The sequence below is a fragment of the Chelonoidis abingdonii genome, chromosome 15 (assembly GCF_003597395.2).
Source record: "Chelonoidis abingdonii isolate Lonesome George chromosome 15, CheloAbing_2.0, whole genome shotgun sequence".
Lineage (NCBI taxonomy): Eukaryota > Metazoa > Chordata > Testudines > Testudinidae > Chelonoidis > Chelonoidis abingdonii.
The window spans coordinates 16,344,814-16,363,265 of NC_133783.1; the positions used below are offsets into that span (position 1 = coordinate 16,344,814).

The 18,452-nt window shown below is 41.6% G+C and overlaps 1 protein-coding gene across 2 annotated transcripts in view; it reads left to right on the forward strand.

Moving 5' to 3' along the window:
• Window positions 1-18,452, forward strand: part of PHYHIPL (phytanoyl-CoA 2-hydroxylase interacting protein like) — a 97,105-nt gene that overhangs the window by 40,517 nt on the left and 38,136 nt on the right. Inside the window, exon 1 of one of the 2 annotated variants that reach the window (XM_032796802.2) lies at window positions 415-640. The exons of the other annotated variant lie outside the window; for it this stretch is intronic. Within the exon in view, the coding sequence (XP_032652693.1) occupies window positions 532-640 (109 nt within the window). The 5' untranslated portion in view covers window positions 415-531. Of the gene's footprint in view, window positions 1-414; window positions 641-18,452 lie in introns of those variants that run through there. 2 annotated transcript variants of the gene reach the window in all.

Sequence of the window (18,452 nt, forward strand, 5' to 3'; positions counted from 1 at the left end):
GCCTGTCCGTGAACCCCACAGGAGATGGCGCCCGGAGTGGCCTCCCAGCCCGGCGCTCCGCGGTAAGCGCGGCCTGAAGCCGCTGCTCGCGGCGCTGGGTCTGGGGCTTAGGGACAGGCTGCAGGGCCCCTCCCCCCGCGGAGCGGTGGCGCCCGGGGAATGGGGCGGTGGGCTTGGTCCCGACGCAGCTGGCGGTGCCTCGCCGCCGGAGCCGTTGCATAGGCAGGGGGCGGGAGAGGGAGGCCTTCGAGGTGTTTGTCCTGCTGTGGCTTTGACTCAGCAGTCCCGGGCGGCGGCCCCTTTAAATGCCGAGCCTGGGGTGTGATAAGTGCGCGTCTCTTCTGCTGCCCCCTCCCCGCTCCGCTGCAGCGACAAATCCGCTGCCTCCTGCCCTGCCTCCACCCCCTACAGCGCGCAGCTCCGCACTCACCGCGCCAGCCCGCCCGCCTGCCTCTCTCCGCCGGGAGCTAGAGCCGCTGCCCTGCGTGCGGCCGCCCGCAGAACCCAAGGAAGGAGAAGGAGAAAGGGACAATGGAGGTTCCGCGTCTGGATCGCAGCGGCATGAGCAGCCCCACCAGCCCCTGCGAGGATGTGATCAAGAATCTCAGCCTGGAGGCGATTCAGCTCTGCGATAGGGACGGTAAGTCTGGGCTCCATAGGGCTAATCCTCGCAGACGCAAAATGCTGCTGCCCGCTGCCCCAAGGATGCTAATACGAATTAATCCCCTTGGCGTATGGTCCGGTGTTACCCCCCATGTATGTGTAGGTGTAAGCACCCCCCCATACACACACGCACTCACCCTCCTGCCTTTGGAGAACAAAAGAAAAGAAGAAGGTTACACCTTATTGGGGGGAACCCACCCCTCTTTGAAATCTTCCCTTACGGTGCTGTGCTTTTGCCTATGGGGCTGTCGGCTCCTCTGCTTCCCAGTCTTGCCGCTGAACATTAATGTACGTTGTGGGTTTTGTTCCAAGAGAGACATTAAAGAGCTAGGGGTAGATTTGCAGCAAGATTCGGGATCTAGGTACTGGATATTGATTGTAATGATTTTCGTTAACCATGATGGACGCTGAGGCTCAAACTCCTTTGTAGCGTTTTGTATCGTAGGGTGGTTCTTGTACTGAACGTATACATAGGCGTTTGCTAGCTTTCGTTGTCTAATGCGGAAACTTGTTGCCAATTCCTTTTTGTTTTTGTTTTGGAATAATAACCTGTAGAAGGAACTAACGATCTGTTTCTGAAAATGGGGTTTCGAGTGGTAACGCGAAATTGGGAAGGAAGGACGGGTTTCCGTATTTCAGCACCAGAGACAGATACAACCTCCATGAGTCTGGGCAGTGATTCAAAAATTGCCAGGCATCTGCACTGAATTGGCCTGGTACGTCTGGTAGAATGCATGACTGATGCTATGCATTTTGTGCATTAATATTAAAACCTTTGTTCTGTACACAGAGTTCTAAGTCTAATGCTCAATAGAATTGAAATAAACAGATGTGCAAGCTGAGGAACAAAATTGGTATACAATGTAGATAGTTGTGCTAAATGTCATAGCTGGACTGTTAAACAAATGAAGTTTTGTTTTACAGTGCAGAAGCAATTTTAAGGATTAGCTGAGTTGATGTAGCCCAAACAGTTATAAGGTTGTAATGAGGAGCCAGGAAGGAACAGTTTATATACTGATGCACAAATACTGCAGACTAGCAATTATAAGTGAGGTTAGTATTAATTAAATACAGTTATGTCTAACTTCCAAGAGAGAGATGATACTAAAACAACAACAGAGAAACTTGTGTTTAGAAAAATTACCTGAGAGTATTATCTTGCAAAGCAAAATTTAGTCTTGTGTTCAGTTATCTGAATTATTCTTGTCTCCTCACTTTGACATAAAAAAGCATAAATAACTTTAACATAATTTGATAGTATTTTTCAGTTCAAGTGGTGAAAGAACAGAACTGAATTTGGCTTATTTGGTGACTTCACTGAACATTTGGGTTATTATGCTAAGAAATTATACTGCTTGGATTAATTTAACTTTTTTTCTCTACATGGATATATATTTTGCATCATAATTACTGTAGGTATCAATTGATTATGGAAAATCATTCTGATTTTTTTAGTATTCTGTTTAAAAACATGCTGCTGTTAAATGTTTCAGTACTTTTGATTTAACCAGACTTGATTGTCTCATGGTTGAGGATTTGTAAAGTCTTGATTTTTAAAATGTTGTTAAAGAAACTGAAAAGGTATTTCAATAGAGCTTTCAGTTAGTTTTATAGCAACATAAGAAATTCTTTTTGTTTACGTATTTTAAATTCAAGATAGGATGTACGCGTCCGTTGCTACATTTATACCTAAATCACTGGTTAGGGAAACTTAATTGTAAATATATGTGAGTGGATCACAGATAAAATAAAGCTTTCATTGTATGTTGATAGACGGAGCAGCATACTGTGATAAAATTAACTCTGCAGGTACAATTTCCCCTTAATCTGAAGGAATAGATTGCTGTTGTTTGGCAAAATACCCTTACATGTGATTCCCTGTATTGGAAATAAACAAATTACGTAATCTTTAATTTTTGCCTGCCCCAAGCTAGGCTGATAAAGTCTGCTATGATAATTGCTGCGGTCTTCTAATTGATGTAGCATACTGTAATTAAGCAGTGCTCGATTTTTATGGAAGAGTCTGGGGCAGACTAGCAGATCCAAAGAATTAATTTTTTTCTTTCTTTTTTTTTTTTTAAATCAAAGAATTTCCAGTTTAAACTGTCATCACTGGAAAACAACTTTCGCTTCTGTAGATTTGGTTTTACAAGCGAATTCCCATGTATATTAAGCCCCAATATGAGATTGGATCATTGCTTCACCCAGTACAGATCTAAATTTTAAAAAGATGCACCTTCATTGGCTGTGTAAAGTCTGCAATTGTGTGCCTAATTGGGCACAGAATTGCACTTGAACATACTTTAGTATTTCCAACAGGTGGCACTTAAAAACTGAAAATTCATGCTTTAATGTGAACGCAAAAACAAGTAGATGAGCCTGGGGACATTGAGCTGTGCAGTTGAGAGTGCAAGAACATATTTAGGCATCTAAATTGGTACCTATATTTAACTAGTGCATTTGAGTGTATAGATATTATTTATGATTTATCTTAATACACCTTCTTGTAAAGCTTTTGGTGCTCAGGGCGAAATGTGCCCCCATTGATGTGAATGAGGGTTTTGTCAGTGTCTTACAGATAAACATGACTTTGAATCCTTTAAAAAGGTCTTTTTGTATGAAAGTTGTATAAAGCTAAAAGAGCGGGCATTCTTTTTTTAAAAAACGTGTGGAAGAAAACCTACGAAAAACAGAGCTATGCCTGGGTCAGCTAGAGTATAACACATTAGAATGCTTTTACAATTGCACCCCTCTAATGCCTTTTGCCAGGGATTTGTAGACAAGACCTCAGCGTAAGGACTTTTTTTCTCAATAGTCATGCAAAATGTCCCCTTATTTATTCAGTTTCATCATTTTTACCATAATATTCCTCTCCTCTCCCTCCTTGTTCATCTCCCTCATTCCTGTTTACACACTTCAGATATGTATACAGGCAGTCCTCAGACTTACGACACAATTGGTTCCTTACAATTGCGTCATAAGTCAGAATGTCGGAACTCGGAACCGCAATCTAATCCATTGTGGGACTGAGCATCGTAAACTCGAAACCTGTAGTCATAAGTTGAATCAAGGTGTCTACGTAGAAGTGTTGTAAGTGCCATTCGTCATAACTCAAACATTGTAAATGTGAGGACTGCCTGTAATTGGTTATCAACTACATTAGCTGTCTTGTAGCCAAACTATACGTATTTAGCTCTTTTGGTCTTTCCTCATAAATTAATCCCTTCACTCCCCTGCTCGTTTCTTTTACTCTTCTCTGAACTGCTTCCAATTTGTCTGTAAAGAGGTGCCTGAACTGAATGAAATATTCCATGTATAAATACAACAAGCCACATGGGGTATGTCTGCACTGCAGCTGGGAGTGTGCTTCCCAGCCCAGGTAGACAGACATGCTAACTCTGCTCAGGTGGGGTTGTGCTTGGGCAGCTTGTCGCTGCTGCAACATCCACACCACTATTTTTGGCATGGTAACTTGAACAGAGCTAGTGTGAGTCTCCCTACCCAAGCTGGGAGATGTGACGCTAGCGACCAGATGTCAGCTCATGCCCAGGCCTCACTGAACACTTACGAATGCATAGCTAGAAACCAGTGTTGCTTACCTGTGTGAGCATTACTAACATAAGTACTAGATGGTAAGTTGATTAGAATGAGTTTAGTGTTTTATAAACTGCTTGTGGAATACTGTATGTATTGTTGTCACTCAGCTATACCCCATGTTATACTGTGATACCTAGCATTTGCATTGTAAACCTGTGACTACGTAACTCATCAAACAGGGAAAAAGCCTTGTGTAATGCAGATGATGGTCTGTAATAAGATATTAAATTCTGTCCACTAAATGCAAATGAGCCATTGTGCGAGGTCGAGGATAAAAGATTTTAAGTGCATTCCTCCCCATCCCACTTCCACGATGAAGGGATCTCCTTGGGAATGGTTTCTATTAGCTTGATGTATTAGGGAAGAAGATATAAAAATGCCTCACAAGGAAAAATGATAGTCTCTTTCCAGTTTGAACTCTCATAGGGCCTGAGACACTAAACTAAAGCAGAGATCTCTAGGTTCAACCTGGGTCTACCCTGTCAGACATTTTGAATGGATAGCTTACTACATCTCTGTCCTCTTTAGGAATCATAGATGTTCATTTGTGTGTATATTTTATAAATCTTTAGACAGTTTATTTCAGGATTGGCTACAGGAGTTGTCTGTGGTGTAAGATCTAGGGTACCAATTCATCTGGAGTAAGTGACTGGTCTCTTGGGACTGGAAGCAGCATGAGTATTTTGTGATTTTTGGTGTAGGTTGGGCTACAGTTTGTATGACAGATATTATACCCTGTTTCTATCCCCTCATGCCAGGGACAGCTCAGGGAAGTGACACCAGGGCATCAGTGTAGGGAAGAGGACCAGTCACAGGAGAAGAATATTTAGAGTTGGATCTCAGCTGCACTGTGCTCAGGCTGGTGCAGGTGAGATGTGGGACAAGGCAAGCCAAAGCTGCTAAGCAAAGGTTACCCCAGCAAACATTAGAACCACAGGCTGGAAGGGTTGCTGGGCCCTTTTGCTGTGCCCCAACATACTCCAGAATGCTGCATATGGAAAAGGGGTAGGAAATGGGTGATATGAAGTAGTGTAGCCAGTGTCAATCAAGGACTTGCTGTGCTGGGGGACTCCTCGGCTGTCTGATTAAGACAGCTTTAGGTCCTCTCTGTGCTGCTAGAATGGTGTGAAGAGGACTTAACCAGGACTGAGGATCTGACCCATTGCGAGTGGGAGATATGTTCTCCAAAACTCGTTACAGCTGGATTTTTTTCTATCAGTCCACAAGGTACAGTGGGTTGGCCCATTGTGCTGCCAGCATACATCGCCTTCTGTGTTTTGTGTGACCTAGAAACCCACATTTAATTCTGGCTGAAGAGACCAGAATCAACCATAGATTTACTTTTCATGTTCCTGAGCATATAATTCACCGACTGATTTTTCCTAATATTTAGGAACATATCAGACTTAAGTGTGCCATCATTGTCCGTATGATTTACCACATACAGTACTTCACTGTTGCAATTGAAAAGAATGGATAAAATAATTATATTGGAGTAAAAGAAAAAGCTTTCTCAATGTCAGTTTTTGAGATTTTTGTACTATATATTGTTATGCATTGTCTCACCTTTTATTTAACCTTGAAACTCTTTCTTTTAACATGTTAGACTTAGTTAAAATTCATTGTAGTGTTTGCAAGTGAATCAATTTTCACTGTGTTGCTTGTAGCTGAATCATTAATCAATTTTATTTTATTGTTATCACAAAGTGTTCTTGTTTTATTTATGCTTCAACCCATAATCTGTTTCTCCTGGATGTTTTTAAAAACAACCATTGGCTACATTGTTTTTATAAACTACTGAAGGCTTCTCTGAACCTTGACACTTTTAGCTAGTAATTAAAAAGTGAACCCATAAAGCTAGTTTGGTATTACTTCTTTACTGCATTTTTCTGTTGTTTTACAGGTGCAAGTATTACCAGAACTGCTTTCTCTCACCTACTGTTTGGTATTGATTGACATGGGGAATTTACTTTTCTTATGCTTGCTCAGACTGACAAAAATGGTAGCTCTGGGAGGGGACCCATGGTTTGAGAAACTACTAGGTTCTGCATTCTGATGGTCCCCACTAAATTTGTGAAAAGTTGCAGGCCCCAATCCTGCAAACATGCATTGCATAACTTTACTCACCTGAGTAACCCCATTGATTTCAATGGGCCTTCTTGCATGAGTAAATTTATGCACATCTATAAGTGTGCATGATCAGGGTCTTAATGCAGCCACCTTTTCCTATAGATTTGATTTTGTAGCGTGTACTCTTTTTTGCTTCTGTTTTCTTCAAGTATATTTCTAATCTTGCCTTCCCCGCTCATTCCGTTCAAGTTATTTTTCAGTGGAATTTTGGCTTTTAAATTTGCAGAGTCATTTTAAGAAGCACATTGTATCATGGCAATTAGAGATTGAAAAACCTACCCATTCACAAAGTCCATAACTTTGAAGAAGGGATATTGTTTCCTGGCATAGGACACTTCTGATATTATATTACATTTTAGTAAGAAGATTCTAATTATTCAAAATTCTTGTATTTCATACAGGGTCATATTTGTAGAAATAGGACTTTACAAAAAGAACCTTGTTATGCTGTTATATACTCTGAAAACATATCCGTACTTTAAGGTTATTCTGTGTTCCACCAGTAGGTGGAGACATCTGACATTTCATTTGCTTTGTCTTTCTTTTCACTTTCCTAAGGGTCTTTCTGTTCTCTTTTCTAAGTCTGTTAGTTTCTTAGAACAATATGGCTGTATGGTAGGGTGACCAGATGTCCCAATTTTATAGGACAGTCCCAATATTCAGGGCTTTTTCTTATATTACCCTCCACCCTGTCCCAATTTTTCATACTTGCTATCTTGTCACCCTACTGTATAGACACCATCTGATTATCTATTGGATGTGTTTATATATGTCTTTTTACTTCACTCTATCATTCTGTTTAGGGAATATCTGGAGTTTTAATGTTTGGTTTCAAGCATGTAGATATAGAATACTTTCCAGAATACGGGGACCTAATTATACGTTTCTCTGCATCTTGTACAGCCATTTATATCTGTACAAAGTAAAATGCTGCCATTCTGATCTGATGTAAATGGATTACACAAGGTGCAGGGTGGAAGAGAATCAGGTATACTTTCTGTTTTTGTATATTCTGTGTTCAGCTTATTTCAGGGTTGTTCGCTGGAACAGGGACATATGGTAGGTAAAGTAAACAAAGACCTCAGTCTTTCTACTGAGGCTGTCAGTCTCAATGTCACTGTGTTCTGGTTGAGATGCAAGTGTTAGGCCAATACAGAGAACCTAAATCCTTTGAGGTCACTCTGTTTTTCCAGAATATTTTAGTGTCTGTTGTTTGCATAGTATGAAATGTGAATTGGAAAATATTATCTAGAATGTTTTGAAAGAATGCTGTGGATCTGAATATTAATAATTTTAAAGGAACATATTTATCCAAGGGGAACTAGATGACTCAGTGAATTTGTAATGGGTTATGTAGCCTTTCGTCTGTTGGATGAATTTGAACTGGTGGCCTAAATTGTTAATGAAAGAAAGTTGCTACTACTGTATCTGATTGCTTTTTGGTGGCCGGCATGATATGAGTTGCAAGGGTTAATTCAGTTTGAATTGATGAGTGTTCTAAAAAGAGAGCTCTTTATGCAAAACATTAAACTGAAGTACATTTTTTTTTTAACTGCATCCTTCATGTTACAGTTAGATTGACAGAGATGTTTAACCATTCAGAAAAATGAAGTTTTGCTGTTGATGTAAAGAAGGTGTATTCTTTATTTTACACAAATGTTTTGAATGCGAACTACAATTAATCAGTACATTGACTTGCAAACCAGTGTAAATCATTGCTCAGGGCCAAATTCTATGACATGGAACAAGTCTGGTACACAGGCTGGGGCATAGGAATTATGGGTGTGTTGAAAAAATGTTCCCCATTCAGGCTACAGAGAGCCAATGAATCCTGTGTGTGGCAGTAGCTCGCCCACATGGTCCACCACCCTCTCCCAGGAGAATAGCTGATAAGTTGGGTTACACCTGCTCCTCCTCCAGCCACCTCACCTTTGCTGTATCCAGGTGACAAGTCTCACCCCTTGCTTTGGTGTTGTCTACACTGAAGAAAAAAGGTATGTTCTTAACTTGAGTTTTTCTTAACTTGAGTGAAGACAAGGCAGTTTTAGTTTCCACACAAGTTAGCAGGTTAATTTAAGCCTACGGGAAAGCACAGGTTTTAACTCAAACTGCTAACTCATGTGAAAGTGACAACTAGCATGTCTTCACTAGGATTTTAACTCAAGTTTAAAACACCATTTTTCCCCTGCAGTGCAGACAACACCAAACTTGGCTGGCAAAGTTGTGCAAACTAGTGTTACGTTTGTAGTAATGTTAACTTGAAGTAAAATGAGAGAATACATGGCTTACAGGTATGAAATGAAAAAATCTTTGTGTGTGGACATATACATAATGTTAGTGATGAATAAATTAAACACAAATGATGTCTAAATGAATAATTGTGTCTATAATGTAAAGTTAATTTTACAAGCAGTAGAAAATTAAGGGCTAGATTCTAATCTCAGACTCTGGTGTAAATGAAGAGTTACATTGCTATTACTCCTGAATATTCTTGAGGAAGCATTACTTCAGAAAAGGATCTGGGGGTTGCAGTAGATTACAAACTAAATATGATACTCCTGGGGAAATTCTGTGCCACTCTGCACATGCAGAATTCATGTCCCCTGCAGATTTCTCTGCTTCCCCTCAGAAAATGACAGGGAGGCAAGTGGAAACTACAAAAGTAGTCACATCTTTCCCCAGTAGTATGGGCGGCAGGTTATATATGTCTGTGGTGCCCGAGCACCAGGAATATTCAGGGCTGGGGGCCCTGCTCCAGCAATATTTGGAGCTGGGTCTCTCCCCCGGCCCTGCCTGGATCAGACCCCGGCCCCCGCGGGTCTCCCCCTCTGCCCTGCCGCGTCCTTGCCTGACAGAAAGCAGTGCGGCACCTCTCCCCTGCATGCTTCTGCTGCTGGAGTAGAGCAGCTCCCAGCAGAACTGCTGTCTGCTGCCCCAGGGTCCTAGTGCCTGCCACCCGCTACTGGCAGGGCAGGCTGCCCTTACCCTGCCCTTCAGCCCTAGCCCTGAGCCTCTCCAATGCCCCAAACCCCTCATCCCCCACACCCTAATCCTCTGCCTCAGCCCTGAGCCCCCCTGTATCATGAATCCCTCATCCTCAGCCCCAACCCTCATCCTCCTGCACCCTGATCCTCAGCCCCACAGCCCTCACCCCACACCTCAACCCTCTGCCAGAGCCCTGAGCCCCCCCGCATCATGAACCCCTCATCCTCAGCCCCAACTCTCATCCCCCTGCACACTGATCCTTTGCCCCAGTCCTGAGCCCCCCACATCATGAACCCCTCATCCTCAGCCCTCACCCACACCCCAACCCTCTGCCCTAGCTCTGAGCCCCGTCCTGCATCATGAATCCCTCATCCACAGCCCTCATCCCTGCACTCCCTCCTATTTCCAAACTCCCTCCCAGAGCATGCACCCCCTCCCAGAGTGTGCACCACCTCCCCTTTCCCACACACCCCTTCCCACTCCCAAACTCCCTCCCAGAGCCTGCAACCCTAACCCCTTCCTACAGCCCCACCCCCAGCCCAGAGCCTGCACCCAAACTCCATCCCAAAGCCTGCACCCCTCACCCCCTCCTGCACACCCACCCCCTGCCCCAGCCCGGAGCCTACACCCAGCACCCAAACTCCATCCCAAAGCCTGCACCCTGCACCTCTCCTGCACCCTAATCCCCAGCCCAGGACCTGCACCCCAGACCTCCCCCCGCAAACCCCTCCCAGAGCCTTAGGCAGGTGGGGGTGGTGTTTGGGGGGGCGGAGTTGGGGAAGGGCTCTGGGCACCACCAACATTTCTACACACTTGCCACCCATGCCCAGTAGCATGGATGCATCGTTTGCCCTTAGAAAACTCCCCTGGCTGCAGGAAGCTTTGCATCTCCCACTCCTCCCCCGCCCTCCCGCTTCCTGCCCTCATTACTCCTCAGCTGCAGAGGAGGGGGTCACTGTATGGGGAGCTGCTCCCCCATCCGCCCAACTCCCATGCATCCAAAGCCCACTGAGCTTCACCCCCTGTATCCCCACCCCACCGAGCCCCTCCTCCTTGCACCCAGACCCCCATCCCTGCACCCAGACTTCCCCCCGCACTCGGACCCCCACCCAATGAGTCACACACACCCCTCCACCTGGACCAGCCCAACGAGCCCCTGTACCTGGACTCCTACTCCACTAAGCCCCCACCAACTTCACCCTCCACCCCACTAAGCCCCTCTCCCCCTGCATCTGGATCCCCAGCTGACCCCCCTCACACTGCTGCTCCCCACTGAGTCCCAACCACCTTCATCTGGACCCCTCTGCAGAGTGCCATTGCCTCTGCACTCAGAACCCCCCAACAAGCCCCTGTGCATCCAAATCCCCCCACACCGAGCCACTCACACCCAGATTGCCCCACACAGAACCCTCTCATGCCATACCTGGATCTCCCGCACACTAAGCCCCTTCACACTTGGATCCTGTCGGGCTTAGTCATCCCACCAACACCTGGAGTGCCTGGTGCAGAGGGGCAGGGCTCTAAGGGAGTTTCTGGGGCAGGACCAGCTCTTGCGCTGTGTCAGGGTCTGGTGCAGCCTCTCTGCTGAGTCCCTGTCCCAGGAAGATGGGGGCTGCAGGGTGATATCCCACCTCCATGCAGCCAGTGGTCTGCACTCCCCATTGGCATGCTGGACTTTCCACGTTTGTTTATTGACAAATAAAATGTTCAGAATTTTGCTGAATTTTAAAATATTGTGCACAGATTTTTTTATTTTGGGGGCATAGAGTTCACTCATGAGTAATATGAGTCAACAGTGTAATACTGCTGTAAAAAAAAAAGTGAACGTCATTCTTGGATGTACTAGCAGGAGAGTAGTAAGTAAGACATGAGAAGTTGTTCTTCCACTGTATTCTGCACTAATAAGGCTTCATCTTGAGTATTGTGGAGTCCAGAGTTGAGCAACAAAATTTATTAATAGGTTAGAAAATATGACCTACAAGGAAGGATTGAAAAAAATGGTTTTTTTTAAGTCTGGAGAAGAGAAGACTGAGTGGGGGCATAACAGTCTTTAAGTCCATACAAATTCATTATTAAGAGGAGGTTGATAAATTGTTTTCCTTAACCACTGAGGAAAGGGCAAGAAGTAATGAACATAAATTGCAGCAAAGGAGATTTAGATTAGGGTTGTGAGTTCAATCCTTGAGGGGGCCACTTAGGGATCTAGGGCAAAAATCAGTACTTGATCCTGCTAGTGAAGGCAGGGGGCTGGACTCGATGATCTTTCAAGGTCCCTTCCAGTTCTGGGAGATTGGTATATCTCCAATTATAAAAAAAACTTCCTAACTGTAACGGTAGTTTAAATACTGGAACAAATTAGCTAGGGAGGTTGGAGGTTTTTAAGAACAGGTTAGACAAACACCTGTCAGTTATGGTCTAGATAATACGTAGTCCATCTTCAGTGCCAGGGACTGGATTAAATGACTTAAAGAGGTCCCTTCCAGTCCTACATTTCTATGATTTAGACCAGTATGACTGAGATCAGAATAAGTGACTTGCCCAGGATTACATATTCAGTGTCTTAATCTGTTACATCAGTTTTACTTTCCTGATAATCTTTGAGACATATTCTTAAAGGGCAACTGTACCATTTTATTCATCACAGTAAGCTTAACTCATGTCGTGAGAAGCCCCAATCATTTCACATTTTACAATCTGCACCTCACTAATGCACACAGTTGATAATAATAAACATGACTCTTCACTTTGCAACCAAATTTTAATAGTGGGAGGCTGCAGTGAAGTCCTGTATTACTAAAATATCTTTACTTTAAAAACAATTACAGTACAGAACATTTACGTACCTATTCTGAGGTATTATCATAAATAATTAAAGTTTACTTGCTGATAAATGAACAAAGTGTATGTTGTGATGCATTATTCTCACTTTTTTAAAATGTTGTTTCTTGGCTTAGTTGCCGATTTGCAAAATTCAGTATTTACCAGAGGTTTCCAGTATTAGTATGAGTTGTGAAATTCTGCTTTTAAATAACTGTATAATTCATTTAATTTTAAAATCACTTTTAAAGTAGGATAGAAGATGGTTTACAGCCTCTTACATTGAGATTCCTTACTACCTTTGATATTTTTCAGTAGCTCAGTAATAATTAAAACTTTCCGAAAAATACATCTTGGCAGTCAATAAATGCTGAGAAGAGCTGCTTACAATGTGCTCTGTCTGCTTCCTGTGCTGAATAAAATAGGAGCATTACTTTAATTAGGAGTGAATATTGAGGTGGCTTAGTGTTATGGATTGCCATGAGATAGATTTGTTTGATTACATGCTATGTCTACACTACAGACTTCTGCCTACATAGCTGTGTCGGGTGGGGTGTGTAGAGGTATGATCCCTGACCAACATATCTATGCCAGCAAAAGCCTCTAATGTAGATGCAGTTGTATGGCAAAACTACGCTTTTACCAGGGCCAGCTCCAGGGTTTTTGCCACCCCAAGCAAAAATAAATAAATGAATAAAAGCCCGAGTGCCACCCAAAGCAAAAGAAAAAACAGAAGAACGGAGTGCTGCCCCTGGAAAAGAGCCATGCCCAGAGGGCCAGAATGCCACCCCTTGAGACGTGCTGCCCCAAGCACATGCTTGGAACACTGGTGCCTAGAACCGGACCTGGCTTTTATGAGTGTAGTTTGTTTGCTGATAGAAGTGGCGTCCATACAAGGAGCACACTGCTAGTGTAGTATACCCATACTGCTAAAGCGATTCCAGTGTAGACTTGGTCCTAGTCCCTTCCTTATGAGATCACCTGGAAGTGGTGTGGAAGCAGAGCATTGTGTTTGCAGCTGGAGTGCCTTGCTGGTCTCAACTGCAACTTGTTGGGCTAATTAAGGGAAACTCCTTTTTGGCACCGATGACTTACAAAGGGAGTCCCAGTCAGTCCTCTTTAGCCTTGACATAGGGCTTTGCATAAAGCAGGGAGAATCTCTGCAGATCCACATAGTTCTGTAAGGATATAAAGTATCCCCCTTTCTCCCTTAGTCCCAGGGGGAAAATAGCTATTACAACATATTGACTTAATCTCCAGGGCTCATTCTTTTTATTGAATTATGGGTTTTCCTGCACCTTAGTGGAAAAATGTGCACCCACAGGAATTGTTCAACTTCTATTCACGTGTCCTGTTTCACATTTAAAATTCTCCATTGTGTGTGTAGCATATCAACTTTATTGAATTTGAAAGTGACACAATTCAAGTATAATAGTAAAAAACCAAAAAGGAACAAAACCTTCATAATGATATAACAGATCTAACTTCACGTGATACACAATACTTAATAGAATTGCTGAGGGACCTCATTGTCAGAATTTCTATCTACCAAAATATGTAAGGTAGGGAGAAGCTTTAAAAGTCTTCAAAAGTAGCTGCAGGGACTTGCTTGAGGTGCCATTTTAGTACTCACTCCATTGAGGATTGAATTTTCCTGGCTGCGTTTGATGCTTTAAAAGCTTTGTTTTAGATGCTTATTTGAGCATTATTGAATAAAAATTTGAGAAGTGAAAGATTTAAGGCTTTCACAGTATCCACTGTGAATTGTTTCTCAATGGAGTAAGTTCAGTATAGCCACCTTGGTCACTGTGTGCAGGATTTTGCCAACCAGTTTTCATCCCAGCCTCTGATTTTATGGGTGTAATTTTGCACCTTCACTGTGGGTCAAAAATACTATTAGACATCTCTGGTCAAATTTACAAATATATATACATGACTAAGTCACCCATTGACTTTCAATGAGACTTAGGTTCTTAAGTGCCTAAATCACTTTTGAAAATGTGACTTAGGCTCCTAAGGCACTTTGATACTTTTATGTCTAATGGTACGTCTTCCTTAATAAATAGTGGGTTCAAATTTGAAGGTACAAGTACTTGTTAACACAGAGGCTAGTCTGCAAATGTTCTGCATTGTAAGATCTCGTGAGACCTGTGCGTTCTATGCTCCCTGAAAGGGACATCACGGAATTTAATTTATGTTAATAAAACAGCAGAAACAATTATTTCTAGACTAAGTTTAATAATACTAAAACAACTTGCACAGGAAGTGAGCTTAAAAGGACATTTACCAATTAAACTGGAGTTGAGGGAACTGTGTTTCTCTTATGATCGCAGGCCAACATTATGTGGGAAGATGGGGAAGGTACTTGATGCTGAAATTCATAGAAGCACAGAGTTAGAAGGAACTGGAAGGGTCAGCTAGTCTAACCCCTTGCCAAACTGCAGGATTTGTTGTGCCTAAACCATCCAAGACGATGACTAGCCAGCCTCCTTCTGAAAACCATTATTCAAAGTAATTGTTCTTGGGAAGTTCATTGCTTTTAAAATATGAGTCTCAAAGATATTTCATTAGCAATATCATGTTTGTGGTGTTTGTCATAGTAATTCAGAAATTTGCTTTATTGTGAAATATACTTTATTTTTTCTTGATTTTCTTCTTGTTTCTGTTTACAGAGAGTCGTACAGATTATTGAAGGTGATTGTTGCAAATAATCTTCTCAATATGCAAGCATAATTTAATGTCTAGGATTATTAGTGGTTTATCGAGTAATACAACATTCTAGTATGATACTCTACTGTAAAAATACTATTAATCTTTTGGGTAACCATTTTTCACTTTTAGATTAGAACAGGGGTTCTCAAACTTCATTGCACCATGACCTCCTTCTGACAACAAAGTTACTACATGACCTCAGGATGGGGGTCGCGCCTGAGCTCCACCACATCAGGTGGAGGGAGAGGGGGCCGCATTCCGAGCTCTGCTGTCCCAGGTGGGGGTGGAGTTGGGTTTCATCTTTAGCCCTGGTGCCCAGCAAGTCTAATGCTGGCCCTGGCGACCTTATTAAAATGGGGTCATGAGCCACTTTAGGGTCCCGACCCGCAGTTTGAGGACCACTGGATTAGAAGATGTCCCTGTTGTACTGCATTTACCCCTGGTGTATTTCCACTGACAGCAGTGGAGCTGCCCCAGGGATGACTTGCTCCTGCTTTTTTCTTCTTAGTTTAAATATTGTCACTTTTTAAATATATAAAATCAAACTTTCCTAAAAAAAATACAGGCTTTTATCATCTTTAACTTTTAAATGAAAGGGATAAATATGCCTTGGAAGCAACAAATCTTCTCATGTAAATTAAAGTTTTAAATTAAAATTTATGTTCCACAAAAATGTTTTAACTGCGTTATTTGATTTTGGTTGAGTAATTAGAGTGATTGTCTCTATGAGCAACTATTTGTTTCTCGTTTAATCTAATCTTACCTTCACCCTGCACTGATTAAATGCATAAACTATAAGCCAAAGCCCTGCAGCTTTGCTGATATAATTGTATTCTAAAATATAAGAAATATATAAGTGTAATCTTTTGATTTTATTTACTACTACAAGCCTGATTCTTCCACATTTACTTCTCTGGTGTGTTCCCATTGATGTTAGGGAATGCACAATTATACACCTTTAGGGAAAATAGACCCCTGATATTACATCTAAGTGAACTTGCAGAATAGACTTCTGAAAACAGTATTCAAACACTTTTGTTTAGGAAAAATAGCTGTTTGAATCCGGTTGGTCATATACCAGGTGACACACCTTTTAGACTTTATACTGAATACATTTCTTTCATTAAAAACTAGTCATGTAAGGTTGGATGCTGCCACCAGGTTGCCCATGGAGTAGTAACTTATTCCATGATCAGTCCTACTGAATCAGGACTTCACTGTCCACCTGTATGTTGGCAACTTCAGGACTGAAGTCCATGGTGTTCTGCATGGGCACAATAGTCCCCCCATATTCTGACAATTGCAGGCTCAAAGTGTAATTAGTCCCACTGAGTTATCGGAGCTAGTCGTGGAACTAGTTACAACTCCATGAGAGAGGTTGTGGCAGAATCGAACCCTGCAAGATTGGTGTTTAATAAAAAAGTTTCTTCGCTACAAAGTTCAAAAGGTTTGTCACCTTACTTCATATCAGACCAATCAGATTGAGACTTTTATTTGCCCTGGAAAAAATTTGCTTTGTAATGTGCTTGAAAACCATTTTGATGTCTTATTGGAAGTTCACTTTGATGTAATTTCCCTATTTTCCCTAAATGTGTATGTGCATAATTCCACTAACATCACTGGGAATACACATGTATCAAGGGAAACGTAGACCTTAGTGATAATCCACCAAAATGATTAGTATTGGTGCTTTTCAACAATAATCCACCAGGTAGGCAAATAAATAAACTGTAGAACACTGCAAGATTCAGTCCATGTGTCTCACTTGTATTTAGACTGTGGTTTCATTGTTTGTATCTGACTTAGACAGTCAGATTAATATAACAAGGATCTTGTCTTCTGTGGGCTAAAACTTACTTACCTTTTGCTGCATAACATGAATGTAGACGTGTATTTTCATATTTTGGGCATAGATCTGTGCACCGTGCAAAAAAAAAGACTAGAACTAGGATATAGCTGTATATTTAGAGCTAAATTCTGCTCTCAGTTATACCAGTGCAATCCTGTTGAAGTTTCTGGGATTGCATGGTCGGTAAGGGCAAAATGTAGCCCTTAGTTAAACAAGGTAACAGGAGAATATGGATATGTATGAGATTTCCAAGACCATTCATTAAACATAGTGCTAATTATTAAGACTAATTTTTTTTATTTAGAACATAAAAGGGAACATATATCACACTAAGAAAAATACAACAGTAGTATTAAACATAAAGAGGAAAACAGGAGACGATTTAGAAAGGTTTATCTGTCGAACAGGATTTATAGAGGTAGGTAGGCATCCTTTTTTATCTAATGTATGAATTGGCTTTACAATGGTACTGATTCAAAAAACAAGCTTTATGTATGTGATCTCTATTAGGAGCGCATTTCCCAGGATTTGGGGAGTCTTTAAGCAAAAATGACATCCATTTTTGGTAGGAGGAGAATTATTTAAAAAATATTTAAACCTTTTTTTTTTTTTTTAAATCACTCTGATGCTAAATTGTTTGGGGTTAGAAAATTGAAATTTGACATGGAAACAGATGTCTTTGAGAAGAAACGCCTTTGAACCAGTATTCTAGTGAAAATTTGCTTTGGTTTGAGCAAGTTCTGAGTCTTTGTTGTTGTTTTACATCCTGTATATGATTCTATTAGTCTGACATCCATTGGCTAGGGTATAACAATGAAATATTTGGGATATAAGCACATATTTTAAGTGAAATGCTTCCCTCATTTGATATGTATAGTGTCAATCCTGTAAGGTGCTCTGTGCAGCTAGGCCTGTTTGCCTGCCCAGAGCTACATCAACTTCAGATTGTAGAAGGAAAGGAATCATATTGTATTGTGCAGTTAACTTAACTTTAACACATGCAATCTTAATTTGCAATTTCCTGACACTTGCCTATCATTTCCTGACATTTAGAAGCTTGACCTTGCAACTTCAGAGTCCTCTTATAATTCTTTTTGGAATAGTAAGTGGTTTCCTGAAAACTAAATCATGCCTTTCTTTTGTTGTCTTGTGTTGGCCCTTTTTGCCTGTTGTAACATACCACTTTTCTATCTTCTCAAAGGTCTGATTTGTGGGGACCTTTCAAGACAGGTCTGTAAATATATCAACAATGCAGAAAATAAACATGGGGAATAAGACTTTCCTACAAAAGGTGGCACAGTCCTTCTATAAACAGTAGTTTTGTTTAGTCAATATCCTGAGAAAAGTACTGTTTCTCTAACCCTTTCCGACCATGTTCCTGATAAAATAAAATACCTTTTGCATGAAGCTGGGAAGCGCATTTTGGATATGTGGTCTTTCGAGTGTTTGAGAATCCTTGTTGCTTATCAGAAGGGGCTTCCTCATCCCAAAATACAGACGGTCCTTTTTAAGAAATGGATTTCCTCTTATCAAGCTCTTTTGCTTATAAAGAGTATAGGTAATGTTCCTCATCCTTTTGAGAATGGAGACAACATTTTCTTCTTCCTTCAGGCTAGCATATTTATTATTTTAATGTGATGCCATTAATTCTTGATGAAAGTTTGCCAGAAAAGACTCCTATTGATAGCTCTGTTTGTGC